Raw genomic sequence first — 27,977 nt, 5'->3', positions numbered from 1 at the left:
ACTGTATCTTTTATTTATCTTTGATATCATTTGTAGAGCGCGTGTCTGGGACAAAGTGGAGGTGACAGATATCTATATAAGAGAGCTACTCCTGTCAATGGATTTATTTCAGGAATCAAGATGAACAAATTCCTGCTTTTCACCTGTGAGTTTCTTTCAATTTTACTCTGTCACTGAGTACAGTAAAAGTGGCTTATACTATTCACTTAATCTTTCCCCATCTATTTTCTGCAGGTTTCACCTTCCTACTGCATGTGCAGTTAGGTAAGTCCATGTTATTCCACAGATTTTCTTCTCCATTATCAGATTACTCTGAGTTCTGGTCTTTTTATTGCGAGATCTACTACATTTTCTGTAGGGCTTATTCCTATTAAAATGAACGAGCTCTAGCACCTGAGCGATCACTCCAGCCATGATGGAGTAAGGTTCTAATGCTCTCATTGCAGGATCTCAGTACTAGTCTTCAGAGAGACAAATACGGTACATTGGTGTACATTCATACAGATACAGTTATATATGTTTAGGTATTAATGTGTTTTTATATAGTATTTTATTGTTTTTGTTGTACTAATTTATTTAATTGATTATTGTAATGTTCTCCTTGCCAGGCTCATCTGTCAAGTTGGTTTGTTACTTTACCAACTGGGCTCAGTACTACCCTAGTCCCGCCACATATATGCCTGATAATGTTGATCCTTGCATGTGTACTCATGTGATTTATGCTTTTGCCACAATGACCAACAACCAGATCCAGACATTTGAGTGGAATGATCCGCAACTCTATGCTTCCTTAAATTCCCTCAAGAAGTAGTGAGTACCTTTCTTCCGTAATTGCTTTCATTTCTCGAGTCCCATTTAGAGGTATATTTATTTAGGAAACACTGATGATTACTTTGTTATATGATTATGTCATTTAATCAGTCAGGATATTGGGGTTTCCAATAAATTGGTGCCTATGAGTATATAAAGAGTTGATCAGTCCTAGGATTATCCATGACAGCTGCTCATTAGCCGTGTGTTAGCCATATTATACAATAAGAACCAAGAGCTCTTTTGTTATCTTACTTGTTTTATTGAGTTCTCCTGGCTATAAAAATAGGCCAGCACCAGAAAAGACAATGTTTTATTACTCCAGAGAGTGAAAAAGAAAACAAATCGTATTGTGTCGAAAGAATGCAAAGCATGTCTGTGTATTTGCATATGGCTATCCGGAGCTGCAAATCTGGGCCCCATATAATGGGTGTGTGTCTGGGGAAGGGGTGCATAATGGGAATGAAAATGGTCTCAGAGGAGTATGTGGGAGACTAATGGGTGCTGGCACAATAGGGAACCAAAAGGGATAATCTGTGAATTGTAGGAAAATGTTTTAAAAAAACATTGCACTAAAGTTCCTGCTTATACAGTGCACCAAAACAGTGTGCATGCTGCTGCTTCTGGCCCTGCAGGCTCTAGTATCTCTCTCACATGGCAGACTTCGATGGACTCTCTGATTTCTCCTCATAAGCAGCACACACGTCATCTCTCAATTAATTCAGATTCCTGTCCACAAAATGAATCCAGACTTGTAACCAGATCCCAAAATGATTTGAGTCCCCAGACCGACCCCTGCCTAGACAAATACACTGATACTGTTGCTCCTTGCTCCCGAGTCTTCAAGACTTCCAGCCCCATTGCACTGTCTTAGAAATTGTCTCCTTAGTTTTAATGTGTAGTCTAACAAGTGTTATCAATAATGTCTATTTCACTATATATAGCCCTTTGTGTAGTTGGTTTATTGATGCTATAGCTAAGGGCCGCATTGACCTGAAATGTGTAGTAGTGTCAGCTCCTTCTTTTATGGTGCTTTTATGATCCATGTATTTTTTGTAATATCTTTAATAAAAATCTATGGATTTTACCACATACGGATGTTGGTTCCTCTACTTTTTCTGTAAGACAGCCTCCTTCAATTTTGACTGCAAAGAAAGGGTGGCAGTGGTTGGAGGGAATTGGCAGTTTGGCCAGGCCACATAAAGACAAATGGGCACAGTGGCAGGGGGAACATAAATGAGATGGCACACAGTAGGTGACAGGGTGTGGTCGGAGAAAATGTCAGGTGAGGAAAAACATCTTAGGTTTTGTAAGAAATTTGTAACAGTGATATGGAATTACACGACTAATAATTATTGCAGTACAGCGTCATAAAAAACAGGCCGAAAGCAGGGTCAGGAGCTTGACCTGGCCTACTTCTTATCATTGTTCCAAAGTGACTGACTATAAAAGCAGCGTCATCCACAGTGTCCTCCATCATGCTTCTCTGTAGGCATACTTCTCATTGCCCTGCCGAGGGCAGAGCAAAGTACTGTAATGCACATGCATGGTGAAGGGCCAAAGTGCGCCGGTGCATGCAGTACTTTGCGCTGACCTCGGCAGGGCAGAGAGAAGTACGCCTGCGCAGAAGTGCGATGGAGGACACTGTTTGGATGATGTAGGACATTTCATCCTCATGAAGCAAGAAGGAAGAACGTTGATCGCAAGAAGAGAAGAATTGCCGGATCAAGACCAGTGACACCTATCGGACTAGACTGCCCCATAGATGAGTATAATAAAAGCAAGTTTTTGTGTGTTAGGTACAGCTAACTGGGGAATACTGTATATACAATATATATATATATATATATATATATATATATATATATATATATATATATATATATATACACATTTCTAGCATGCTGTAACAGAGAGCTTACAGGTGCTGGCCCTACCTTATATTGTGAAAAACCTGGTGATAGGTTCCATGTAAGTAAAACAATGTTGGCTTCCCATTTTCCAAATCATTCTGAAGGGGTAAGGAAGCTGTTTACTACATAGGGCCCAATTCATCACCAATTTGTTTTGAAAACTGTTGTAAAATACTTTTAAAAAGTCATCAAAATGTTGTGCAATATGTAGTTGCACAAAAAATGTGTGACTTTTGAAGCAATTTCATAAAAATGGGTGGAGTTGGGGAAGAGATGGGACAGAATACGGAGTGGATATGCTCGCTTGTCTAATTCAGTAAGGCCGGCTTCACACTCAGCGTATGAAAATACGGTCCGTATATTACGGCCGTAATACGCTGAAATGTCCCGAAAATAGTGGTCCGTAGCTCCTCCGTAGGCAGGGTGTGTCAGCGTTTTTTGCGCATGGCATCCTCCGTATGTAATCCGTATGGCATCCGTACTGCGTGGTTTTCTCGCAGACTTGCAAAACCAACATACCGCTATAGAAGTGATCCATGTGTCCCAAAAAGAAAAAAAAATATATATATACTGTCTATATATATATATATATATATATATATATATATATATATATATATGTCAGTAGACACATATATGTATATATATTAATATTTTTTCCAGCGCTATACAGCTTGAAACCCGGTAATTCAATTACCGGCTTTTTCCTTCTCCTTCCTAAAACCCGACATGATTTGAGACATGGTTTACATACAGTAAACCATGTCTTCTCTCCATTTTTTTTGCAGATTCCACACTACTAATGTCAGTAGAGTGTATCTGCCAAATTTGGCTGTTCTAGCTCTTAAAATAAAGGGTTAAATGGCGGAAAAAATTGGCGTGGGCTCCCGCGCAATTTTCTCCGCCAGAGTAGTAAAGCCAGTGACTGAGGGCAGATATTAATAGCCTGGAGAGGGTCCATGGTTATTGGCCCCCCCCTGGCTAAAAATATCTGCCCCCAGCCACCCCAGAAAAGGCACATCTGTAAGATGCGCCTATTCTGGCACTTGGCCACTCTCTTCCCATTCCCGTGTAGCGGTGGGATATGGGGTAATGAAGGGTTAATGCCACCTTGCTATTGTAAGGTGACATTAAGCCTAATTAATAATGGAGAGGCGTCAATTATGACACCTATCCATTATTAATCCAATTGTAGTAAAGGGTTAAATAAAACACAAACACATTATTTAAAATTATTTTAATGAAATAAAAACAATGGTTGTTTGAGTATTTTATTCTACGCCCAATCCAGTGACTGAAGACCCTCGTTCTGTGAAAGAAATAACATAATAAACCAACAATATACTTACCCTCCGCAGATCTGTAACGTCCAACGATGTAAATCCTTCTGAAGGGGTTAAAACATTTTGCAGCAAGGAGCTTTGCTAATGCAATGCTACTCCTCGCTGCAAAACCCCGGGGAATGAGTCTAAATATAGATCAATGAGCTATATTTAGCTTCATTTGCGGTGAGGCGCCCTCTGCTGGCTGTTCATAGATCGTGGGAACTTTCCTAGAAAGCCTGGGAGCCTTCTAGGTAATTTCCCACGATCTATGAACAGCCAGCAGAGGGCGCCTCACCGCAAATGAAGCTAAATATAGCTCATTGATCTATATTTAGACTCATTCCCCGGGGTTTTGCAGCGAGGAGTAGCATTGCATTAGCAAAGCTCCTTGCTGCAAAATGTTTTAACCCCTTCAGAAGGATTTACATCGTTGGACGTTACAGATCTGTGGAGGGTAAGTATATTGTTGGTTTATTATGTTATTTCTTTCACAGAACGAGGGTCTTCAGTCACTGGATTGGGCGTAGAATAAAATACTCAAACAACCATTGTTTTTATTTCATTAAAATAATTTTAAATAATGTGTTTGTGTTTTATTTAACCCTTTACTTTCCTTGCAGCGCTGGAGTCCTGGGTTCGAATCCCACCAAGGACAACATCTGCAAAGAGTTTGTATGTTCTCTCCGTGTTTGCGTGGGTTTCCTCCGGGCACTCCGGTTTCCTCCCACATTCCAAAGACATACTGATAGGGAATTTAGATTGTGAGCCCCAACCGGGACAGTGACGATAATGTGTGTAAAGCGCTGCGGAATATGTTAGCGCTATATAAAAATAAAGATTATTAGATTATTATTATTACTACAATTGGATTAATAATGGATAGGTGTCATAATTGACGCCTCTCCATTATGAATTAGGCTTAATGTCACCTTACAATAGCAAGGTGGCATTAACCCTTCATTACCCCATATCCCACCGCTACACGGGAATGGGAAGAGAGTGGCCAAGTGCCAGAATAGGCGCATCTTACAGATGTGCCTTTTCTGGGGTGGCTGGGGGCAGATATTTTTAGCCAGGGGGGGGGCAATAACCATGGACCCTCTCCAGGCTATTAATATCTGCCCTCAGTCACTGGTTTTACTACTCTGGCGGAGAAAATTGCGCGGGAGCCCACGCCAATTTTTTCCGCCATTTAACCCTTTATTTTAAGAGCTAGAACGGCCAAATTTGGCAGATACACTCTACTGACATTAGTAGTGTGGAATCTGCAAAAAAAATGGAGAGAAGACATGGTTTACTGTATGTAAACCATGTCTCAAATCATGTCGGGTTTTAGGAAGGAGAAGGAAAAAGCCGGTAATTGAATTACCGGGTTTCAAGCTGTATAGCGCTGGAAAAAATATTAATATATATACATATATGTGTCTACTGACATATATATATATATATATATATATATATACCTATTCTATGTGTAGACATTTATTCTACCTATTCTACTGTAAGCTGTCAGTGTGATTTTACTGTACACCGCACTGAATTGCCGGCTTTTCTCTCTAACAGCGCTGCGTATTTCTCGCAAGTCACACTGCTTGTCCGTGTGTAATCCGTATTTTTCACGCTTCCATAGACTTTCATTGGCGTATTTCTTGCGCAGTACGGTGACAAACGCAGCATGCTGCGATTTTGTACGGCCGTAGAAAGCCGTATAATACTGATCAGTAAAATACGGCAGAGAGGAGCAGAGGCATAGAGAATAATTGTGCCGTATTTTTTGCGAGTTTTACGGACGTAGTTTCTGCGCTCTTACGTCCGTAAAACTCGCAAGTGTGAAGCCGGCCTAAAGGTGTCCACATTTCCTATGCCAGAAATGCTACTAAAGTCATTGACTGGAGTAGATTTTTTGGCGAGGAGCATGGAGGCGCCCACCACAAAGAAGATGCGCCAAATTAATTAAGGTGCTTGGGTCTCTTAATGAATTCAGCACATCATACACCAGCGAGACCTATTTTAAGACTGGCATGGGCAATGCCAGTCTTAATAAATCTGCCCCAAAGATTTTATTATAGAGTTTAACTTACGCAGAAACGTCATAATCTCTTCCATGTTCTGGCAGCACTATTATTACTATTACTATTTTTTTAAGTAAAAGAGAATTGTTCTAAAAAAGATCTTTTTATATTAGAAAAACAAAATTGTGTTTAAATGGGTTTTCCAAACCTTTGATATTAATGACCTATCTCTAGGATAAGTTATCAATAAGCAATTGTTGGGTGTTCAAGACTTGGCATACCCACCGATCAGTTGTTACCGGAGACACCACGGTTTACCATATGCTTCTGGGTACCGCAGATCAGCTGTTACTCAAATACATTTAGACACTTTTGGTGTCATGTACTATTGCAATTTAAATATTGCCAGATATCATATATATTAAGTTCCAACACTTTTGGACAAATGAGCATAATCTTCCAAAACTTCTCTACATTGAGCAAACAGTAGTGTACAAATATGTAGTCATCTGGGTTACAGCCAGCACTGAGGCTCTGCTCATGTAACTATAGCATTTAGTATATACAATACATTTAGTGTAGCAGTTCAGACTTGTATAGTCCTATATTATTATTAACTTTATGTAACTTGCATTATTTTTCTTGTTTGTAGCAACAGTGAACTGAAAACTCTTCTCTCTGTTGGTGGCTGGAACTATGGAACTTCTGGGTAATAGTAAAACACAATTCTTTTCTCAGTGTCTATTCTATTGTATATTCAGTCCTTCCCCAAAGGTGCATCATAGGTGCCTTATTCAGCCAGTCTGACCATGCTTTACATTGACAAGGGGCAAGCCCCCAAAATGTCTGTTTATGAGTTTCATGGCTTGGGATTCATCCCTGGCCATGATTACATCTTGTTATAAAGGTTCTCACATTGACTTATAGATAGCTAGTTCCAATAAATGGTAGTTTTCTTTCATTCTCTGAGACATAGTTTGCATTACTTTTCCACTGGAGCAAGACTCAAAACAACTGTGATAAATAGGGAGAGCCAATGCCTCCCCAAAGCTGTATATTCAGCCAAAACAATCATACCTCGTTATGCCCTTCAGTGATGGGCACGTGGCATCTTTTAGATGCTTCTGTTCCACCATTGTTTTTGAAGCACTTCAAGAAAATGTCTTTCCCTCAAGATTGTCTTTTCTGATGTCTTTTGCTCCTGTTGTGATTTTTTCAATTATACATATCATAGTAACAGCTTCCAAGCAAAAAGCAGCCTGAACAATGGACCGGTCACTTTCTTTATCCACTTCACATCTTCTGAAGCCTGAAGTGGTTAAAACAACTAAAGTTGAGCAAATTGAGCAAGTTATAGCGCTTACCGAATAAGCTGCAGAGGAAACCCGGCTTGCTGGATGGCGCCAGCTAATCGGCACTGCAGGTGCATGTGTCATGGCTGTGTGACAGTCACAATACATGCATGGAGGGCCCAACACACAGGCCCTCCAAGCATGTGCAGTGACCATCACACAGTTGTGACACATGCAGCTGCAGCGCCGGACTGCTGATCGGCTGCCACGCTCTATGTATCCGGGTTCCCTCTGCAGCTTACTCAGTAAGCGCTACAGCTTGCAGAATAAGCAGGGACCAGAGCAAATTCGCTAAACTCTAAAAACAAGTAACAAAAGATTTAGCTTACACACATTAAGTCTTTTTGACATTGCTGTACATTATGTTCATTCTTATTTGCATTTTTAGTGCGTTATAGGCCAGTTCCTGGCTGATTTAGCTGGAAAAAGACTTTGTGCACACATACCCTTAATTATTTGTTCTAGTCTTTACAACCAATGTGATTAAAGGATATGTTATTTATTATTATATTTACAGCATTGATATACCAAATTAAATATACTGAAACCAATATAATATACTAATAATTTTAATACATTTAAAACTTCCATATCTCAGCTCACAGTGCTGTGAGCTCTCACCATTCCCCCACACTGCGGAGAGATGAGATCTGGAGGAGTTTGAATCCAGTTGCATGAACATGTAGGTGGGCTGTGCTGCTGGAGTAAATCAATTCTCAGAGATGATAATAAAAAAGGCTTTTTATTCACAACACGTCTCAATGCCATCTTTTTCAAGTGAAAAAAAAACAAATGACATTGGTTATTATCTCTTGAAAAGCAGTGCAGCCCACCTATGTGTTCATCTAAATGGATCCAATATCTCCTGGAGGATTTATCCCCCGCCATGTGATAGCAGCAGCTGTTTTACTTCATGCCTACATAGGAGTTGTGCCTGTCACAACTCCATCAGGTGAGCATAACCAGTACTCTCCTGCTCTCCCTCTGTAGGGTATCACCCTATTGTGCACTCTGTTGTCCACTTCTAGATTTACACATCTAGAAGGTTTTGTAATAATACATAACTTAGCTCTGCTGTGCCTCTATACAATAGCTGCAGAGATTAATGAGGCAGACAAACATGTTCTTTTTTTCCTCTGTGTGTTGCTACCTGCTTATGATTGGTCAACGTCATAGTTACATAGTTACATAGTTATTAAGGTTGAAGGAAGACTATATGTCCATCTAGTTCAACCCATAGCCTAACCTAACATGCCCTAACATGTTGATCCAGAGGAAGGCAAAAAAAAACCCCATGTGGCAAAGAGTAAGCTCCACATTGGGGAAAAAAATTCCTTCCCGACTCCACGTACGGCAATCAGACTAGTTCCCTGGATCAACGCCCTTTCAAGGAATCTAGTGTATATACCCTGTAACATTATACTTTTCCAGAAAGGTATCCAGTCCCCTCTTAAATTTAAGTAATGAATCACTCATTACAACATCATACGGCAGAGAGTTCCATAGTCTCACTGCTCTTACAGTAAAGAATCTGTGTCTGTTATTATGCTTAAACCTTTTTTCCTCCAAACGCAGAGGATGCCCCCTTGTCCCTGTTTCAGGTCTATGATTAAAAAGATCATCAGAAAGGTCTTTGTACTGTCCCCGCATATATTTATACATTAAAATAAGATCAACCCTTCGTCTTCGTTTTTCCAAACTAAATAGCCCCAAGTGTAATAACCTATCTTGGTATTGCAGACCCCCCAGTCCTCTAATAACCTTGGTCGCTCTTCTCTGCACCCGCTCTAGTTCAGCTATGTCTTTCTTAAACACCGGAGACCAGAACTGTGCACAGTATTATAAGTGTGGTCGAACTAGTGACTTGTATAGAGGTAAAATTATATTCTCCTCATGAGCATCTATGCCTCTTTTAATGCATCCCATTATTTTATTTGCCTTTGTAGCAGCTGCCTGACACTGGCCCCTGAATATGAGTTTGTCATCCACCCATACACCCAGGTCTTTTTCATTGACGGTTTTGCCCAGAGTTTTAGAATTAAGCACATAATTATACATCTTATTACTTCTACCCAAGTGCATGACCTTACATTTATCCCCATTAAAGCTCATTTGCCATTTATCAGCCCAAGCTTCTAGTTTACATAAATCCTCCTGTAATATAAAATTGTCCTCCTCTGTATTGATTACTCTGCAGAGTTTAGTGTCATCTGCAAATATTGAAATTCTACTCTGAATGCCCCCTACAAGGTCATTAATAAATATGTTAAAAAGAAGAGGGCCCAATACTGACCCCTGTGGTACCCCACTGCTAACCGCTACCCAGTCCGAGTGTGCTCCATTAATAACCACCCTTTGTTTCCTATCCCTGAGCCAGCTCTCAACCCACTTGCACATATTTTCCCCTATCCCCATTATTCTCATTTTATGTATCAACCTTTTGTGTGGCACCGTATCAAAAGCTTTTGAAAAGTCCATATACACTACATCCACTGGGTTCCCTTGGTCCAATCCGGAACTTACCTCTTCATTGAAACTGATCAAATTAGTCTGACATGAATGGTCCCTAGTAAACCCGTGCTGATACTGGGTCATGAGGTTATTCCTCTTCAGATACTCCAGTATAGCGTCCCTTAGAATGCCCTCCAGGATTTTACCCACAGTAGAGGTTAAGCTTACTGGCCTATAATTTCCGAGTTCAGTTTTTGTTCCCTTTTTGAATATTGGCACCACATTTGCTATACGCCAGTCCTGTGGCACAGACCCTGTTATTATGGAGTCTTTAAAGATTAAAAATAATGGTCTATCAATGACTGTACTTAATTCCTGCAGTACTCGAGGGTGTATCCCATCCGGGCCCGGAGATTTGTCAATTTTAGTGATTTTTAGACGCCGCCGCACTTCCTGCTGGGTTAAGCAGGTGACATTTAATTGGGAATTTTTATCACTAGACATTTTGTCTGCCATGGGATTTTCTTGTGTAAATACTGATGAAAAAAAGTCATTTAGCATATTGGCTTTTTCCTCATCCTCATCCACCATCTCACCCAGACTATTTTTAAGGGGGCCAACACTATCATTTTTTAGTTTCTTACTATTTATGTAGTTAAAGAACATTTTAGGATTATTTTTACTCTCTCTGGCAATGAGTCTCTCTGTCTCAATCTTTGCTGCCTTGATTTGCTTTTTACAGAATTTATTTAATTTTCTGTATTTATTTAATGCCTCCTCACTACCTACTTCCTTTAATTCTCTAAATGCTTTCTTTTTGTCACTTATTGTGCCCCTTACAGTTCTATTTAGCCATATTGGTTTCCTCCTATTTCTAGTATGTTTATTCCCATACGGTATATACTGTGCACAGGTCCTATCCAGGATGCTAATAAACGTCTCCCATTTTCTTTGTGTATTTTTGTGTCTCAGGATATCGTCCCAGTTAATTGCACCAAGATCCTCTCTCATCCGTTGGAAATTTGCCCTCCTGAAGTTTAGTGTCCTTGTAACCCCTCTACTACACATCTTTTTAAAGGATACATGAAAACTTATTATTTTGTGATCGCTATTTCCCAAGTGACCCCCAACCCTTATATTTGATATGCGGTCTGGCCTGTTGGTTAATATTAGGTCTAGCAGTGCCCCCCTTTCTTGTTGGGTCCTGAACCAGTTGTGAAAGGTAATTGTCTCTCATAGTTGTCAAAAACCGATTACCTTTGCTGGAACTGCAGGTTTCTGTTCCACAATCTATTTCAGGGTAGTTGAAGTCCCCCATAATAATGACTTCTCCTTGAGTCGCAGCTTCATCTATTTGCTTTACGAGGATATTCTCCATTGCTTCCATTATTTTTGGAGATTTATAACAAACCCCTATCAGTAATTTATTATTTTTTCCCCCTCCCCTTATCTCCACCCACAGGGATTCTACATTTTCATTAAATTCACCTATATTATCGCGCAGGATGGGTTTTAATGACGATTTTACATATAGTCATGCAGGGGTAGAAGCAATTGTCCTCTGAGACAAATCTCTGGTAATACCCAGTTGGGCTTATCAAATTATAACCTAAATTTTGCAAGCTAATATATCCACATAGGAGAGGAGAAATTGTAAAATAAAAACTTTACTTAGCTCTCCAGCAACTACTCCATCAATGTGGCTAGTTTAACATGCTCAAAGTGGTGAAAGGTTACCTTTTTTTTTTCAAATGAAAAAGAAAAATATCTCACTTTTGTCTTCTAATATGTGTGCTATGTTCTGAATAAAATATGACATTAACAGATTTTGAAATTATTTATTTTAATTATTACATTTTCCACATTGTCCCAACTTTTTTGGAATTGTTGTGGTAGATATACAGACCTAAATTTGAAAACGCCAAAGAAGTGTAGTACCACACACTGGCCTTTGTAGATTGATGTATTGGTTGTAGCTCTCTGCTCTGACTGGTAGGTGGGACACCCTGCTTGGAAATATGGTGACATTACCTAAATAATAACGTTATACAATGTTGTGTGTATGTCGTGCTTTATCGTTACACGTAGAAATAAGCAAATGTTTTTTAAATATACATAAATTTAGGTTTTGCTAAAAGTTTGGTTTGTGGCAAAACTATTTGCTGCAATTCAGAAGTACTGCAAAGCCTTTAGTTAGAGTCAAATATTTGTATGACACTATTCTCTTTTCCTCACACCCTAATATTGACTGTTGAGCTGTCAAAAACACTATCTGAATAATTAGTCCAATTTTTTGGCTTTCTCTCCTTATGTCTATGGCTAAGCTAAGAGCACTGGTGATGCATGCTCAAGAATCGGATTCACCACAAAATGTCTGCTGCCTTTCCTGTTTCTACTTTTATACAGGCTATGACAGCCTTCCTTGATTCGCTGTGTTAGATCATGTTTGTGACAGCTGCAAAGGCATTATGGGGCACCTCCCCCAGTTTATGTGATCCCTTTAAAATAGCAAATCTCTTTGAATTACTAGTTTGCTTTTTAGATTCTGCAAATTGCTGCAATGTGTATAATAGTAGCGAAGTGATATGCAAATTGTTTGAATTTGCCAAGTTCAGCAATTTCCAAAAAACAAATAAACAAATTCAATATGGATCAAATCGATTCACTCATCTCTAATTTTAAGGATTTCTTTCTTCCTACAGGTTTAATGCCATGGTATCCAGTTCAGCGAACCGTCAGACATTCATCACCTCTGTCATTAAATTTCTAAGACAGTATGGGTTTGATGGATTGGACATTGACTGGGAGTATCCTGGTGACTCAGACAGAGGCAGCCCACCACAAACTCAGCAACAGTTTTCTGTTTTGCTACAGGTGAAATTATTTGTTGTCTACACTTATGAGATTCACACTTGTGTTACACTTAGGGTACCGTCACACAGTGCAATTTTGATCGCTACGACGGCACGATTCGTGACGTTCGAGCGATATAGTTACGAGATCGCAGTGTCTGACACGCTCCTGCGATCAGGGACCCCGCTGAGAATCGTACGTCGTAGCAGATCGTTTGAAACTTTCTTTCGTCGTCTAGTGTCCCGCTGTGGCGGCATGATTGCATGGTGTAACATATATCGTATACGATGTGCGCATAGTAACCAACGGCTTCTACATCGCACATACGTCATGAAATTATCGCTCCAGCGTCGTAGATTGCAAAGTGTGACAGCAGTCTACGACGCTGGAGCGATATTGTTACGACGCTGGAGCGTCACGGATCGTACCGTCGTAGCGATGAAAATTGCACTGTGTGACGGTACCCTTACATTAAGTATTTTGACACGGCAAACAAAATGTAATGTAATGGAAAAGTAAACAATAGGAGTATTGTTCCTTATATTTCTGCATTTTAGGAAATGAATGCGGCATTTGTGCAGGAAGGTAGTGAAACCAATAGACCTCGTCTGCTCATGTCTGCTGCTGTGTCTGCTGGCAAGTCCACCATTGCAAATGGATATCAAATTCCACAACTATCTCAGTATGTTTTTTTTTCTGAAAAATAAGTCACTAATTAGGTTCTGTGCAAATGTGGTCAATGTATATTTATACAAAAATGGCACCATGCTTGTTTATTGTCTTCGTTATTCCACCTCAGCCCTATTCTTGAGAATCAGCACAATCATCTATTTTGCTGAATGCATGCAAATTCCGTAGTCTGAGAATTAATTTAATGTTATAGAATATCTGCTGTTAATGTGGCTAGTTTTTGTATTTATTCCCCGCAGCTCCCCTGAATATTTAATTGTTTCTTTATCTGCCATATAGTCCTAGTTATATGGTCCCTTTTAGTACTAATTTTATGGTCTTTACCAGAGGGGTGTTGGTTACAGTGTAAGAATTAGCCTAAAGACACCCCCAGAAAATCTTGTGAGCCACTTTCCCCTCGCAGGATTCTCTGGAGGCATGTCTTCTGAAGGCGCTCCATGCATATGTTGTGACTGTCACACAGCCGTGACACATGCAGCTGCGGACACCTGATTATCGGAGCGCTCCAGTTAGCCGGGTTCCAAATGCAGCTTATTTGGTAAGCCGAATATATTCGCTCATCTCTAGTCTTTTGGCTACTCTGTTATTATGCTTTATTACCCTGCGAGCAATGCCCCTTTGGTAAAGATCATATCAATGAATACTAAATAGAAATGCTGTATCTGTGAGGCCAGTCTCACACGTCCAGATAATTCCGGTACCGGAGAAAACGGTACCGGAGTTATCCGTGTCCGTGTGCTCACATAGGCCATCCGTGTGGGATCCGTATGATGTCCGTGAGTACGTTTTTAGGGTCTGTGTGCTGTCAGTGTGCTGTCCGTGTGTCCGTGTCCGTGTATTGCAACAATTTTTACAATTTTAACCCTATGGCAGGAAAAACGCACACGGACAGCACACGGATGGCACACGGACAGCATCCGTGTGCGGTAGGTGTTTACACGGTGACGGACCCATTGACTTTAATGGGTCCGTGTGATCCGTGCGCACCCACGAACACTGAAATGTCTCCGTGTTTGGCACACAGACACACGGTCCGCAAAAAATCAATGACATCTGCACAGAAGCATTGATTTCAATGTGTCTACGTGTGTCAGTGTCTCCGGTACGTGAGGAAACTGTCACCTCACGTACCGGAGCCACTGACGTGTGAAACCGGCCTGAAGCTGTATGGGTGGATTTTAAAAAAAGGAAAACAGCATATTCAGGGGAGTAGCGAAGATAAAATAATAGCAAAAACCAGCCAAAATAAACTAGTGAAAGGTCCTCTTTAAATTAACAATAACACATGCTATAATGTTAGCATAATGCACATCATAAAACAACAACTCAGAAACAGGCATTAAGATGTGTCTTCTCATTCCTTTCTATTTAATCCTACATTTTTAGTAGCCCAATAGTTGCACTATTCTGAATAACAAAACATACAGCAGTGTATTACGGTTGAATTACAATGTATTTAATCAGAAAACCTTAATTACCTTTGGGGTAGGTAATTGTGTGCAGTTTTTCTTCATTGTTCCATTTTATCTCCAGGTACTTGGATCTTATTAATGTAATGACATATGATTTGCGAGGATCATGGGAAGGATTTACAGGAGAGAATAGCCCGCTTTACCAGGGCCCAGCTGATCAGGGTGGTTATATCTATTTCAATGTGGTATGTTATTTTTATGTATCTCTTATGTATAATAATAATATTTTTTTATTTATATAGTGCCAACATATTCCGCAGCACTTTACATTATAGAGGGGACTTGTACAGACAATAGACATTACAGCATAACAATAAACACAGATCAAACCAGATACCAAGAGGAATGAGGGCCCTGCTCACAAGCTTACAATCTATGAGGAAAAAGGGAGACACGAGAGGTGGATGGTAACAATTGCTTTCGTTGTTCGGACCAGCCATAGCATAAGGCTCAGGTGTTCATGTAAAGCTGCATGAACCGGCTATCATCAGCCTAAGTATGTAACAGTACAGACACAGAGGGCTATTAACTGCATAAAGTGTATGAGAACATGATGCGAGGAACCTGATTATGGTTTAAGTTTTTTGAATGGGCCACACAGGGATAGTTAGGTTAATGCGTTGATGCGGTAGGCCAGTCTGAACAAATGCGTTTTTAGGGCACGCTTAAAACTGTGGGGATTGGAGATTAATCGTATTAACCTGGGAAGTGCATTCCAAAGAATTGGAGCAGCACTTGTAAAGTCTTGGAGACGGGAATGGGAGGTTCTGATTATTGAGGATGCAAACCTGAGGTCATTAGTGGAGCGGAGGGCACGGGTAGGGTGGTAGGCTGAGACCAGGGAGGAGATGTAGGGTGGTGCTGAGCCATGGAGCGCTTTGTGGATAAGGGTAATAAGTTTGTACTGGGTTTTGGAGTGGATAGGTAACCAGTGTAATGACTGGCACAAGGAAGAGGCATCGAAATAACGGTTGCTGAGAAATATGATCCTGGCTGCAGCATTCAGGACAGATTGGAGCGGGGAGAGTTTGGTGAGAGGGAGGCCAATTAGTAGAGAGTTACAATAGTCCAGAAAAGAATGAATAAGAGAAACAAAGTTTTTGCAGAGTCGAAAGTAAAGGTACCTTCACACTGAGCGACGCTGCAGCGATACCGACAACGATGTCGATCGCTGCAGCATCGCTGTTTGGTCGCTGGAGAGCTGTCACACAGACAGCTCTCCAGCGACCAACAATGCCGGTAACCAGGGTAAACATCAGGTTACTAAGCGCAGGGCCGCGCTTGGTAACCCGATGTTTACCCTGGTTACCATCGTAAAAGTTAAAAAAAACAAACACTACATACTTACCTTCCGCTGTCTGTCCCCCGGCGTTCTGCTTCTCTGCGCTGTGTAAGCACAGCGGCCGGAAAGCACAGCGGTGACATCACCGCTGTGCTTTCCGGCTGGACGGCGCTCACAGCCAGTGCAGGAAAGCACAGTGCCGGGGACAGACAGCGGAAGGTAAGTATGTAGTGTTTGTTTTTTTAACTTTTACGCTGGTAACCAGGGTAAACATCGGGTTACTAAGCGCGGCCCTGCGCTTAGTAACCCGATGTTTACCCTGGTTACCAGTGAAGACATCGCTGAATCGGCGTCACACACGCCGATTCAGCGATGTCTGCAGGGAGTCCAGCGACGAAACAAAGTTCTGGACTTTCTGCAGCAACCAACGACATCACAGCAGGATCCTGATCGCTGCTGCCTGTCAAACTGAACGATATCGCAAGCCAGGACGCTGCAACGTCATGGATCGCTAGCGATATCGTTCAGTGTGAAGGTACCTTAAGAAAAGGTCAAATTCTAGAAATGTTTTTGAGGTGCAGATAACAAGAGAGAGCCAGTGATCGGATGTGGGGGGTGAATGAAATCTCGGAATCAAGTATGACCCCAAGGCAGCGGGCATGCTGCTTGGGGGTAATGGTTGACCCACACACGGAGATGGCAATGTCAGGCAAAGGTAGGTTAGTAGGGGGAGAACACACAAGTTCAGTTTTTGACAGGCTCTGTTTCAGATAGAGGGAGGACATGATGTTGAAGACAGCGGTAAGACAATCTCTGGTGTTTTCTAAAAAGGCAGGTGAGATATCAGGAGCAGAAGTGTATAATTGGGTGTCATCAGCATAGAGATGGTACTGGAACCCAAATCTACTGATTGTTTGTCCAACAGGGGCAGTATACAAAGAGAAAAGGAGAGGGCCTAGGACTGATCCTTGAGGAACCCCAAGAGTAAGGGGAAGGTGAGAGGAGGAGGAACCAGCAACAGATACAGTGAAAGAGCAGTCGGAGAGATAGGAGGAGAACCAGGAGAGAACGGTGTCCTTAAGGCATTGTGAGGAGGAGCTGATGATCCACAGTGTCGTATCTGCTTATTCATTAAGAATCTATAAACTGAATTGTCACATTTTCATCTGTTCTGATATTTTAGGATTATGCCCTAAATTATTGGAAAAATAATGGTGCTGCACCTGAAAAGCTCATGGTCGGATTTCCAGCTTATGGACGAACTTTTACACTCTCGAACCCCTCTAACAATGGATTGGGTGCTCCAACATCTGGTGGCGCTCCCGCTGCACCATATACACAGCAGGCTGGATTTATGGCATATTTTGAGGTAACCCCGTTTATCATCATTTTTGGGATACTGATATTCCTTGTAGGTTAGGTTTAATTAGAAGAATAAATGGAGGCGTCTAATTTCACAGAATTTTTTGATCTGCATAATCTTCCTTTAGAAACACTAATATGTCTGAATAAACTATGAATGACACTTCATCTTGAATTTGAAGTGTTTCATGTACCAATTCAAGTGATGAAAAATAAAACAAGAACGTTTTTTCTACACCAATAAAACCTCTAATAGGTGAAGTTAAGAACAATAAAGGGGTTGTTCAATAAAAGAAAGTCGGCCATAGGTAGCTAATGCATGACAATGCATTACGTATTACCATTAAAGCCCCTGCCACTTTAAAAGGTAAGTTCTTTGACAGTGCTGCAGTGGTGATGCCCTGCCTACAACACATGATTGCTACTGCCACTCATTGGCCTTTGTGGTCATGTGAGCAGGGAACACTGAAGAGCTACAGTGAAGCACCACTAAAGCGGCAGGGGCTTCTTTAAGTAAGTAATAGTTTATCACTTATTATTTTCAAGCATTGATTTGTTGGATGGACAGCCCCTTTATTTATTTTGTGGTGCTGGCACATGTCAACAAGTAGGTTATGTTAGAAAGTAATCATCTCCTTACATATTAGACTAAAGTTGTCTTAACCAGCTGATATCAATGGGTAATGGTCTAATGTTTCTAGGGCCGCCGGCCAACTGGTAGTCAGGGGAAATATGAATCGCTCATGTCTGATTTTGGACTGTCAATAGCATCGTTCCCCCTGAGATGTGCCGCCAGCCAACGTGTCAGTTTGAGGCTTTCTAATTGAGAACACAGGAGTGGTCAGCCAAACTATTGCCCTTCTGTATGGGAGGGACGGCTGACCACCACTGGCCAAAACATTGTTTGGCTGACAGCTATCTAATGTATATTGCCAACTTTAAAGATGATGTATTGGATATAGACAAGCATAAATATCTGAGAGCTGTTATGATAACTAATTATGATTGTTAGACCACTGCATTAGGGCATCTCCCAAACAGCAGGTCTTTGTATGGTGTTCCCAGTATGCTGTGGTAAGTAGCTACCAAATGTGATCCAAGGAATGATGATAAGCTATCAGCATATTGAATTGAGGCACTGGTGAACTGAAGGATAGAGTGTCTGGTCCAAACTCACTGAACTTAACTGTTGAAGCATAAATTGGTAAAAAAATGTAACGCTCGCTATGATAAATCAGCATATAATCATTAGAATGTACCATAAAATAACATGTGAAGGTAGTCTGCTGTGATGAAACACTATCTTTAGTATCATGTAAACAGTCAGGTTCTTGTGCATCACTTACCTGGAGAAGAGATGTTACCAGGATGCTCTATGGAAAGAAGTCAATCTGGCAGAGGCAGTGTGATGCTCTGGACAATACTTAGCTAAGAAACATTGGGTCCTAAAATTCTTGCAGAAATATTGTTACAGACCTACTGCATCTCATCAGGCCCTTTTTAGCTGGGTAGGTTGCACTGCAACAATGCAAAATTGGTTTTCAGTAGTTTGAGAAATGAGATAAATAGTTTAATGTGTTCACTTGGGCATCTTTTGGGATGAGCTGGAAAACAGGTCTAATCTGCTGAGATCTCAGATGGCAAATTACAGGATTTGAAAGTTCTCCTGCTAACATGTTGGTACCAGATACCCAGGGGCGTAGCTAGAGCTTTTGCCGCCCGGGGCTGCTCCCGAGTTTGGCGCCCCCCCCCCCCCCCTCGGCTCAATACACACAAAGGTTACCAAAAATAGGGCAACACACATGATAGGGTCTGCAAAAAAAAAAAACAAGTTCTGCTTACCTGACCGCGCTCCTGCTCTCTCCACGCAGCTGAAGCGTGCACTCGCCGGCGACTGACAATGACGTCAGAAGCCGTCGACGTGTGCGCTGCGGCCGACTTCAGCTGCCAGCCTCCAAATGGCTGGTGGCTGTTGTTAACTATTGACGTACGGGCGCGGGCCCGCACGTCAATAGCGTTAAACAGCTGCAGCGCCGGCCGCGGTTTTAGAGGGCCCCGGGCGAAAGAGTCTCAGTGGGCCCCCCCTTTAACACATAGCATGATTCATGATGCAGATACAGCAGAGAAATATAGCATACCCACATAGCATATAACACAGCCCACGTAGCATATAGCACAGCCACGTAGTGTATAACACAGCCCACGCAGTATATAGCACAGCCCACATAGCGTATAGCACAGCCACGTAGTATATAACACAGCCACGTAGTATATAACACAGCCATGTAGTATATTGCACAGCCCACGTAGCATATTGCCCAGCCACGTAGTATATAACACAGCCATGTAGTATATTGCACAGCCCACGTAGCATATTGCCCAGCCACGTAGTATATTGCCCAGTCACGTAGTATATTGCCCAGCCACATAGTATATTGCCCAGCCACGTAGTATATTGCCCAGTCACGTAGTATATTGCCCAGCCACGTAGTATATTGCCCAGTGATGGAGTATACAGCACAGAGCCACGTAGTATACAGACTTAAAATAAAAAATAAACATATACTCACCCTCTGATGAATTCTGGCCCTGTATCGCACGAGGCAGCTTCCAGTCCCAGGGTTGGTATGAGCGCAGGACCTGTGATGACGTTGCGGTCACATGACCGTGACGTCATGGCAGGTCCTTCTCACATACCATCCTTGGCACCGGAAGCTGCCGCTTGCATGGAGCGGGCACTGGAGCGTTGCGAGGAGCGGGAAAGGCGATGGAGGGTGAGTATAGCAGGTTTTTTCATTTTTTTATTATTTTTAACATGACATATTTTTACTCTTGATGCTGCATAGGCAGCATCAATAGTAAATAGTTGGGGACACACAGGGTTAATAGCAGCGGTAACGGAGTGCGTTACACCGCGGCCCGTTACCGCTGCTATTAACCCTGTGTGAGTGGTGACTGGAGGGGATTATGGAGCGGGCGCTGATTGTGGGGAGTATAGAGCAGGCGCCGGGCACTGACTGCAGCGGAGGGACTAATCGGACTGTGCCCGTCGCTGATTGGTCGCGGCAGCCATGACAGGCAGCTGCCGAGACCAATCAGCGACGACAGACAGAGGCCGCGACCAATGAATATCCGTGAAAGAAAGAAAGACAGAAGGACAGACAGAAAGACGGAAGTGTGACCCTTAGACAATGATGTAATATATATATATATATATATATATATATATACATATATACTTCTCACCTGTGTCTTGCCTCTCTGTTGTTTTCTGTCTCTGTTCTCACATCTTTTCTGTCTCCCGCTCTGATTTTCATATTTCCTTCTGCCTCTTCTTCCTGCTTGTCCGTGGCTCTGCCCCCGACATTTAGCCCCGCCCCTCCATGGCTCTTCACATTGTGAGAGCTGTGACGCTGCTGGAGGGGCGGGATCGGAGCTTCTGCTGCTGACTGCAGGTGCGGGGGTGAGTCACAGCGTGTGTGACTGTGTGCCCCTGCTACACTGCAGCCAGCAACTCTGCACGGCCGCGCGCACTGCCAGCGCTCTGCTCCAGTCCTCACTATGCAGGGAGGAAGGAGCAGAGAATGAGTGCGCGCAGCCGTGCTGATAGCCACCCCCACATTGTGCCGCCCGGGGCGGCCCGCCCCCCCCGCACCCCCTTTTCCTACGCCACTGCAGATACCACAGAACACCTGGGTCTCAGGCTTCCGGTTTGCTAGAAAATTAGGACACAGGGAATTCTACTGCACTCCTGCTTTGCAGTGGCAGTGTGTGAAGATTTAAAGAAATGCTGTCATTATGGTGCTGTGCTGTTACTGCAGATCAACGTATTCACAGACACATAACTATGCAGGTACACCAGCTCCCTTTATCACTTGAATCTTTGTTTAGTATCACAGACTACCACTTTGATTTTCAATGTGCTACAATCCAATCCAATTTTGATTATGCCTCTATGTGGAGTGAGCTGTGCGCTCTGACCTCCATTCCCTACACTATAAAAGCATAAAATGGTGCTATTTGGCTGGCCCTCCTCTTTTATCCAGGCTGTGGTAGTTTCCCCTGATTAGCTGCTCTAGACTATGTGATATGAAAGCGGCAGGACATTATGAGGAAGCCCACCTGACATCGTGGGAATCTGCCAATTTTATGAAATTTGACTGGAAATCGATTCTCTGCTGGTCGCTTCTATCATCTCTTTTTGCCTCTCATATACTAATGTATAAGCTGGTCAGGTATCCTAGCATAGATAAGAAGATTCAAGAACATGGACAATTTATATGGCAACCTCGACTGAAACTGAAATGGTGGCTATTTGCTGTTATACAAACCGGGATAAAACTAATATTACTAAGAAAGTACAGTAGATTTTTATTAATTTGTTGGGTTGATTATTTAGTTTTAAATGTTTACTTTTAGTTTGAAATTCTCTGTTTTTTTTAATTATTATTTTTGCTCATGTAGAATGTTAGTGCAGCGCCCCAGAGATCTGGTCGTTGCAGTATGACACTCTGCCACTAAGGGGAGTGATGGTACGTCTGATGGCACTAAAGGAGTTCTCCTGACCAGGTATCACCAGAACACATTACACTTCACACTCCAGCCACTAGGGGGAGAAAAAGGCTTTATTTATTGGGCCACTCCTCACACTGGTAAAACTAGGGGTTGGGGAGGAAGTTAGTCAGAAGCTGACTGGGTTGGATTCAGGCAACATCCCGTGGCAGGGGTTTTGCAGGGAGAAGACACTGTCAGGCGTGGGAACCTGGCAGGTTCCTAGCGAACAGAGCAGAGCGTAACGGAACCGCGCCTGCACTACCTTGCGGCGGAATCCTAAGAAAGAGACACGAAGGGAAGGATATTGTGGAACAGTGTAAACGAGATCAAGCACAAAGTAGTACCAGTAGGAGTCGTGCCATGAGACCGAGGCAACATCTTACTGAGGCGCGTAGCCGGTGGCCGGAACACCACGGGAGTAATTGACTCTAGGCCTTACTTTGAACTCCGCAGGACAGTTAATTATAGGTTGGCTGTCTACCTTAAATTTCCTACGAAGACATAAGGGGCAACGCGTGGAGAGGGGCGTCTCTAGGGTCCCGGAAAAAAGAGCTCCGAGCCTTCCCGTCATACGGGTGCGTCCTAGCCATAACATACCTGGGGGACGAGAAACTAGTAACATCTGGAACTAAAGAAAGAGAGAGAGCTATAGAGAACGAACGAACGAGAACAGCAGTTGTGAGGACTATTCCGAATGCTCAGCAGGGTAGGACTACAACACACAGGCGCTAGTGGTAGGCAACGATTTCCATCTGCGAAGGAAACTCTGGAAGTGCCCATCGGACCGGCCGGTCTCAGATAGCCCTGTTAAACGTGCTCTGGATTGAGGATCCTGAAGTCTACAGTAAAGAGGTAAAGAGACTGCAACCTTGTGTCCTCGTTATTGACTGCACCTCACAACATCACCATCCACCTTACTGGGAAGCCCTGGGGACATACTTCACCTGTGGGAAGGTATACCATCCAGCTGCCATTCCATCACCCCAGCGGACCCCACAGCAGCGTCGGTCACCCTGACTGAACACCACAGGTGGCATCACGAACCCCTGACAGACTGCACCACCTCCTTTGGGCACCCCTTAGCATGGTCGCGGACCAGGTCTAGCCACCGTGACAGCTTCAGAACCGAACCAGAGAGGCCCGGTACCGAGAACTCGTGGCCCTGTGTTTGGGGGCGATCCAACTTGGCGTCACAAACAGGATCGTATTTAAGCCTGAGAAGCAGGTCATGTGTGCCTTGGAATTGTGATTGAAACGTGTTTGAACTGTGATTTATTGCAAAGACTGTGTACTGCTATCTGCCGCAAGACTCCCGCCAAAACTGTCGCCATTGCCGCGCCACGAGGAGCGCAGGAGAAGAAGAAGGGTGTGGAAATGGGTGTGAAAGAACTGAAGAGTGCGAAAGATAATGGCCGCTCAGTCTAAGTATTCTTGTATCCTGAGGGCGGGCCCGTCAGCCGCTGAGGTCCGCCTTCTCATCCTCTATGAAGGGTGGGGACAGTGGGGACGGAGCCGCCCCCGAAAAAGAGCCCGGGAAGAAGATCCAGAGGAGGGGACAAAGATGGCGACTTCCAGGCCACCACATGGAGACGACCTGGCCAGGCACAGGCCTGCACCACCCGCAGCGACCCCGGAGTCACCGCCGCTGCAGAGATCGACCGCTGTGGAGCTGCCTGAGGGAAAACCCAGTGGACGGATGCCTGATGGCTGGGTGGCCGCCGCTGAGGCTCGGTGGCTGGCGCGCTGCCTGGAGGCCCATGCTCGGGTGAGTTCCCGGTTGGGCCACCCAACGGAGATCCGTCTCTCCCCCGTATCCCCTCCTCTACCCTCTCCGGCCGCGTCAGGTCCCCACACCCGACCAGGGAGTCACGCTCCGCAGGAGCCGGACTTGAGAATCCTGCCAATGACGGAACACCATCGACGCCTAGTGGCGGCATGGAGGAAACAGCCTCGACCTGTGACCATGATAGACCTCACAGAAGAGGAGAAGGTCCCACCATCACAGTGGGGAGTGGTGGTCTTCTATAACCCCAAGGAGGAGATGGGGGTCATCCAGGAGATTGGGGAGCCCTTGCAGGTCCATGTTGATCGGATCGAGGTGGAACTCCGCTATGGAACAGTTGAGGAGGACCGTGACCTGAGGCCTGGGGATGCTGTGACTTACACACAGGTGGCGGAGGGAGACCGGCTGGGTGGCCAGGGGTGTCCAGCGATGCACAGTCCTACAGGTTCCAGCTGAGGTTCCAGAGGGAGAAGCCCCTGCCGCGGACCACCAGACAGACCAGGCCCCGCGTGTCATTGAGGGTCCCACCCATTCTCAACGGAGAGGAGTGGTCTGCGAGGTAAGACCACAACCTTCCCAGAACTAAACCTCGAAGACCTGAATATGTAAATAGTTAACTGTTTCTTGCTGCTGCTTAAAACCCGTCCAGGGTTATTCCTAAAAGGGGTCCCTTTGTTTACCCGGGATCCCTATTGTTTATAGTTCTTTTTCTATTTTTGCACAAGTTCATCATTGTTTCCAAAGACTGCCGGATCATGTACGGTGAATGATTCAAAACTGTTTTGTATATAGTTTGCACCTTCTTAAAGGTGCTCCCTACTGGTTTTACAAGTGAAAGAAGACTTTGCGAAGATAATGCTTCTGGACATGACGCAGAAGGTCTTGCTTTCAGTGGACTTGCAGACAGAGAAAATCTGCACTACTTCCTAGAGACTTGGTTCCCTCTTAAAGGGAATGTTGACATGTTGCCTTAGAAAAGAGCGAAACGTTAATGATGTTGAAAGTTAATAAAGTTTGATAATGTTAATAAAGATTGAGGACAGGAAAGCTTGAAGTGAACCCGTTGGGGTTAGAGAGAGAGTCCTCCTGAGAACCGTAGAATGATGGTCGGTACAATGACAGTAGGCCCAGCCAAGCAGCTGGGCGGTCCTGCATTGGTGAAGCTAGAACGGAAAGAAAAGTTGAGTTATTTATATAGTATTTTATAGTAGGCCTTTAGTGGGTTCAGCTTATACGCCCTTAAAGGAAAAGTTAAATTATTGTTCAGAGTTTGCACTTGGTAGAATACCCGGCTGGGGACTGAAAGTTATTTATAGTCAACCTGTTATTTAAAAATATTTAATTTTGTTTGTAACGTTCAAGTGTTCTCACCTCCCATAAAGGGAAGCATTATTTTAATTACCTGTTTTAAGCATTTCAAAAATTTTGTATGTCTTTTGCTGCAATGTATTGTTGTTCTTCTTCCCAGTCCAGGAGTACTGGATTTAACCGGGGGGGAGTGCAGTGCCCCAGAGATCTGGTCGTTGCAGTATGACACTCTGCCACTAAGGGGAGTGATGGTACGTCTGATGGCACTAAAGGAGTTCTCCTGACCAGGTATCACCAGAATACATTACACTTCACACTCTGGCCACTAGGGGGAGAAAAAGGCTTTATTTTTTGGGCCACTCCTCACTGGTAAAACTAGGGGTTGGGGAGGAAGTTAGTCAGAAGCTGACTGGGTTGGATTCAGGCAACAACCCGTGGCAGGGGGTGTTGCAGGGAGAAGACACTGTCAGGGGTGGGAACCTGGCAGGTGCCTAGCGAACAGAGCAGAATGTAACGGAACCGCACCTGCACTACCTTGCAGCGGTATCCTAAGAAAGAGACACGGAGGGAAGGATATTGTGGAACAGTGTAAACGAGATCAAGCACAAAGGAGTACCAGTAGGAGTCGTGCCGTGAGACTGAGGCAACATCCTACTGAGGCACGTAGCCGGTGGCCGGAACACCGCGGGAGTAACTGACTCTAGGCCTTACTTTGAACTCCGCAGGACAGTTAATTATAGGTTGGCTGTCTACCTTAAATTTCCTACGAAGACATAGGGGGCAACGCGTGGAGAGGGGCGTCTCTAGGGTCCCGGAAGAGCTCCGAGCCTTCCCGTCATACGGGTGCGTCCTAGCCATAACATACCTGGGGGACGAGAAACTAGTAACATCTGGAACTAAAGAAAGAGAGAGAGCTGTAGAGAACGAACGAACGAGAACAGCAGTTGTGAGGACTATTCCGAATACTCAGCAGGGTAGGACTACAACACACAGGCGCTAGTGGTAGGCAACGACTTCCATCTGTGAAGGAAACTCTGGAAGTGCCCATCGGACCGGCCGGTCTCAGATGGCCCTGTTAAACGTGCTCTGGATTGAGGATCCTGAAGTCTACAGTAAAGAGGTAAAGAGACTGCAACCTTGTGTCCTCGTTATTGACTGCACCTCACAACATCACCATCCACCTTACTGGGAAGCCCTGGGGACATGCTTCACCTGTGGGAAGGTATACCATCCAGCTGCCATTCCATCACCCCAGCGGACCCCACAGCAGCGTCGGTCACCCTGACCGAACACCACAGGTGGCGTCAGGAACCCCTGACAGACTGCACCACCTCCTTTGGACGCCCCTTAGCAGGGTCGCGGACTGGGTCTAGCCACCGTGACAGCCTCAGAACCGAACCAGAGAGGCCCGGTACCGAGAACTCGTGGCCCTGTGTTTGGGGGGCGATCCATTAGCATCTTCATACACAATACATTTACAAGCTAAAATGAGCCAAGTTAATAAAAGGTGATCTTATTTTCCTTTCCATTCATTTTCAGATCTGTAGTTTCCTGGAAGGGGCTACAGAGGTTTGGAATAGCCCACAAGCTGTCCCATATGCCTACAAAGGAAGTGAATGGATTGGGTATGACAACCAAAAGAGTTTCCAGATGAAGGTATGAAAACAAACTGCAGGAGAACAAAGGTGATGTCTAAACTCACATAAAAAAGGGCAGAAATCATGATTTGTGTGGTTCCTTTTTGTTCATAGGCCGAGTGGCTTCTGCAGAATAACTTTGGAGGCGCTATGGTGTGGGCCCTTCCTTTGGATGACTTTAGTGGACATTTCTGTGGTCAAGGCAGATATCCCCTTATGAATGCACTGAAATCTGCTCTGGGAATCTCTTTTCCAAGTAAGTGCTTAAGCTTACCCTGATTGCAGACTTACCAAGACTGTAGAAACTATAGAAAAAACTGACTCATTTGGTCTAGGGCATTTTATACAAATCCTGGAAAATCTAGTAAGGTTGTTTTCATATGGACCACATTATATGTAATTCATGAAGAGCAAGTTTCACTAGTAAACGTCATAGTATATCTTAGTAATATTGTTACATTTATTTATTATGCAGATTGTAAAACTTCAATAGTACCAGAAGCACCAAACACTGCAGCACCAAACACTGCAGCACCAAGCACGCCAGCCGCGCCAGCCACAGCTGCAAAAGCTCAACAAGGTAGCAGCAGTTTCTGTGTTGGAAAATCAAATGGTCTGTATCCCAGCCCAACAAGTAAAAGTCAGTTCTATAATTGCCTAAATGGAAACACTTACCAGCAAACCTGCCAATCCAGCTTAGTGTTTGACACCAGCTGCTCTTGCTGTAACTGGCCATAAATTAATGCGTGCAAACTGTAAAGCGCTGCGGAATATGTTAGCGCTATATAAAATAAAAAGATTATTATAAAGCAAAAAATGGGTTTGTCAATAAGAAAATGACTAATTGAGGGCAAATAAACATCTTGTACATATCAAACATATTGTGTCTTTTCTGTTCGTTTTTGTATTTGGGATAATATAGTATGTGATTTGTTTGATTAAAGTATCATTAGCTTCTTTATAAAAAGATCCTGTAAGCTGCTTTACTTGGTTCTGTTAATTTGTAGAAAAAAAGAAAGGAAGGGAAGCCAGCTCACCGATCTTGGAAGAGAAGCATGGAAATAGTCCTGATGAGACGTGCAATCAATGAAAAAAACGAAGATTCCAGCTTGCTCTTGTTAAAAAATGTAAATTTTAATCCAGGTTAAAATAGCAATACATGTGTTAGGGGTC

The 27,977-nt window shown here is 43.5% G+C and overlaps 1 protein-coding gene across 1 annotated transcript; it reads left to right on the top strand.

Moving 5' to 3' along the window:
- Positions 1–45: 45 nt before the first annotated feature.
- LOC138647131 (acidic mammalian chitinase-like) lies at positions 46–27,785 on the top strand. Its single transcript, XM_069735932.1, has 11 exons — positions 46–145; positions 235–264; positions 609–810; positions 6,713–6,769; positions 12,566–12,737; positions 13,274–13,398; positions 14,940–15,063; positions 17,344–17,529; positions 26,707–26,823; positions 26,919–27,060; positions 27,280–27,785. The coding sequence occupies exons 1-11, from the start codon at positions 121–123 to the stop codon at positions 27,540–27,542; spliced, it is 1,443 nt and encodes a 480-aa protein (XP_069592033.1). The 5' UTR covers positions 46–120; the 3' UTR covers positions 27,543–27,785.
- The last annotated feature ends 192 nt before the right edge of the window (positions 27,786–27,977 follow it).

This window comes from Ranitomeya imitator, chromosome 8, assembly GCF_032444005.1.
Source record: "Ranitomeya imitator isolate aRanImi1 chromosome 8, aRanImi1.pri, whole genome shotgun sequence".
Lineage (NCBI taxonomy): Eukaryota > Metazoa > Chordata > Amphibia > Anura > Dendrobatidae > Ranitomeya > Ranitomeya imitator.
This window is presented reverse-complemented; position numbering and strand designations above follow the sequence as displayed.

What these genes read in the sequence shown, in the direction of transcription:
- LOC138647131 (XM_069735932.1), top strand. Translation starts at nt 121, where the DNA reads ATGAACAAATTCCTGCTTTTCACCT. An exon ending in CCTACTGCATGTGCAGTTAG is followed by an intron (nt 265 to 608) that starts GTAAGTCCATGT and finishes TCTCCTTGCCAG; the next exon opens with GCTCATCTGTCAAGTTGGTT. An exon ending in TTAAATTCCCTCAAGAAGTA is followed by an intron (nt 811 to 6,712) that starts GTGAGTACCTTT and finishes TCTTGTTTGTAG; the next exon opens with CAACAGTGAACTGAAAACTC.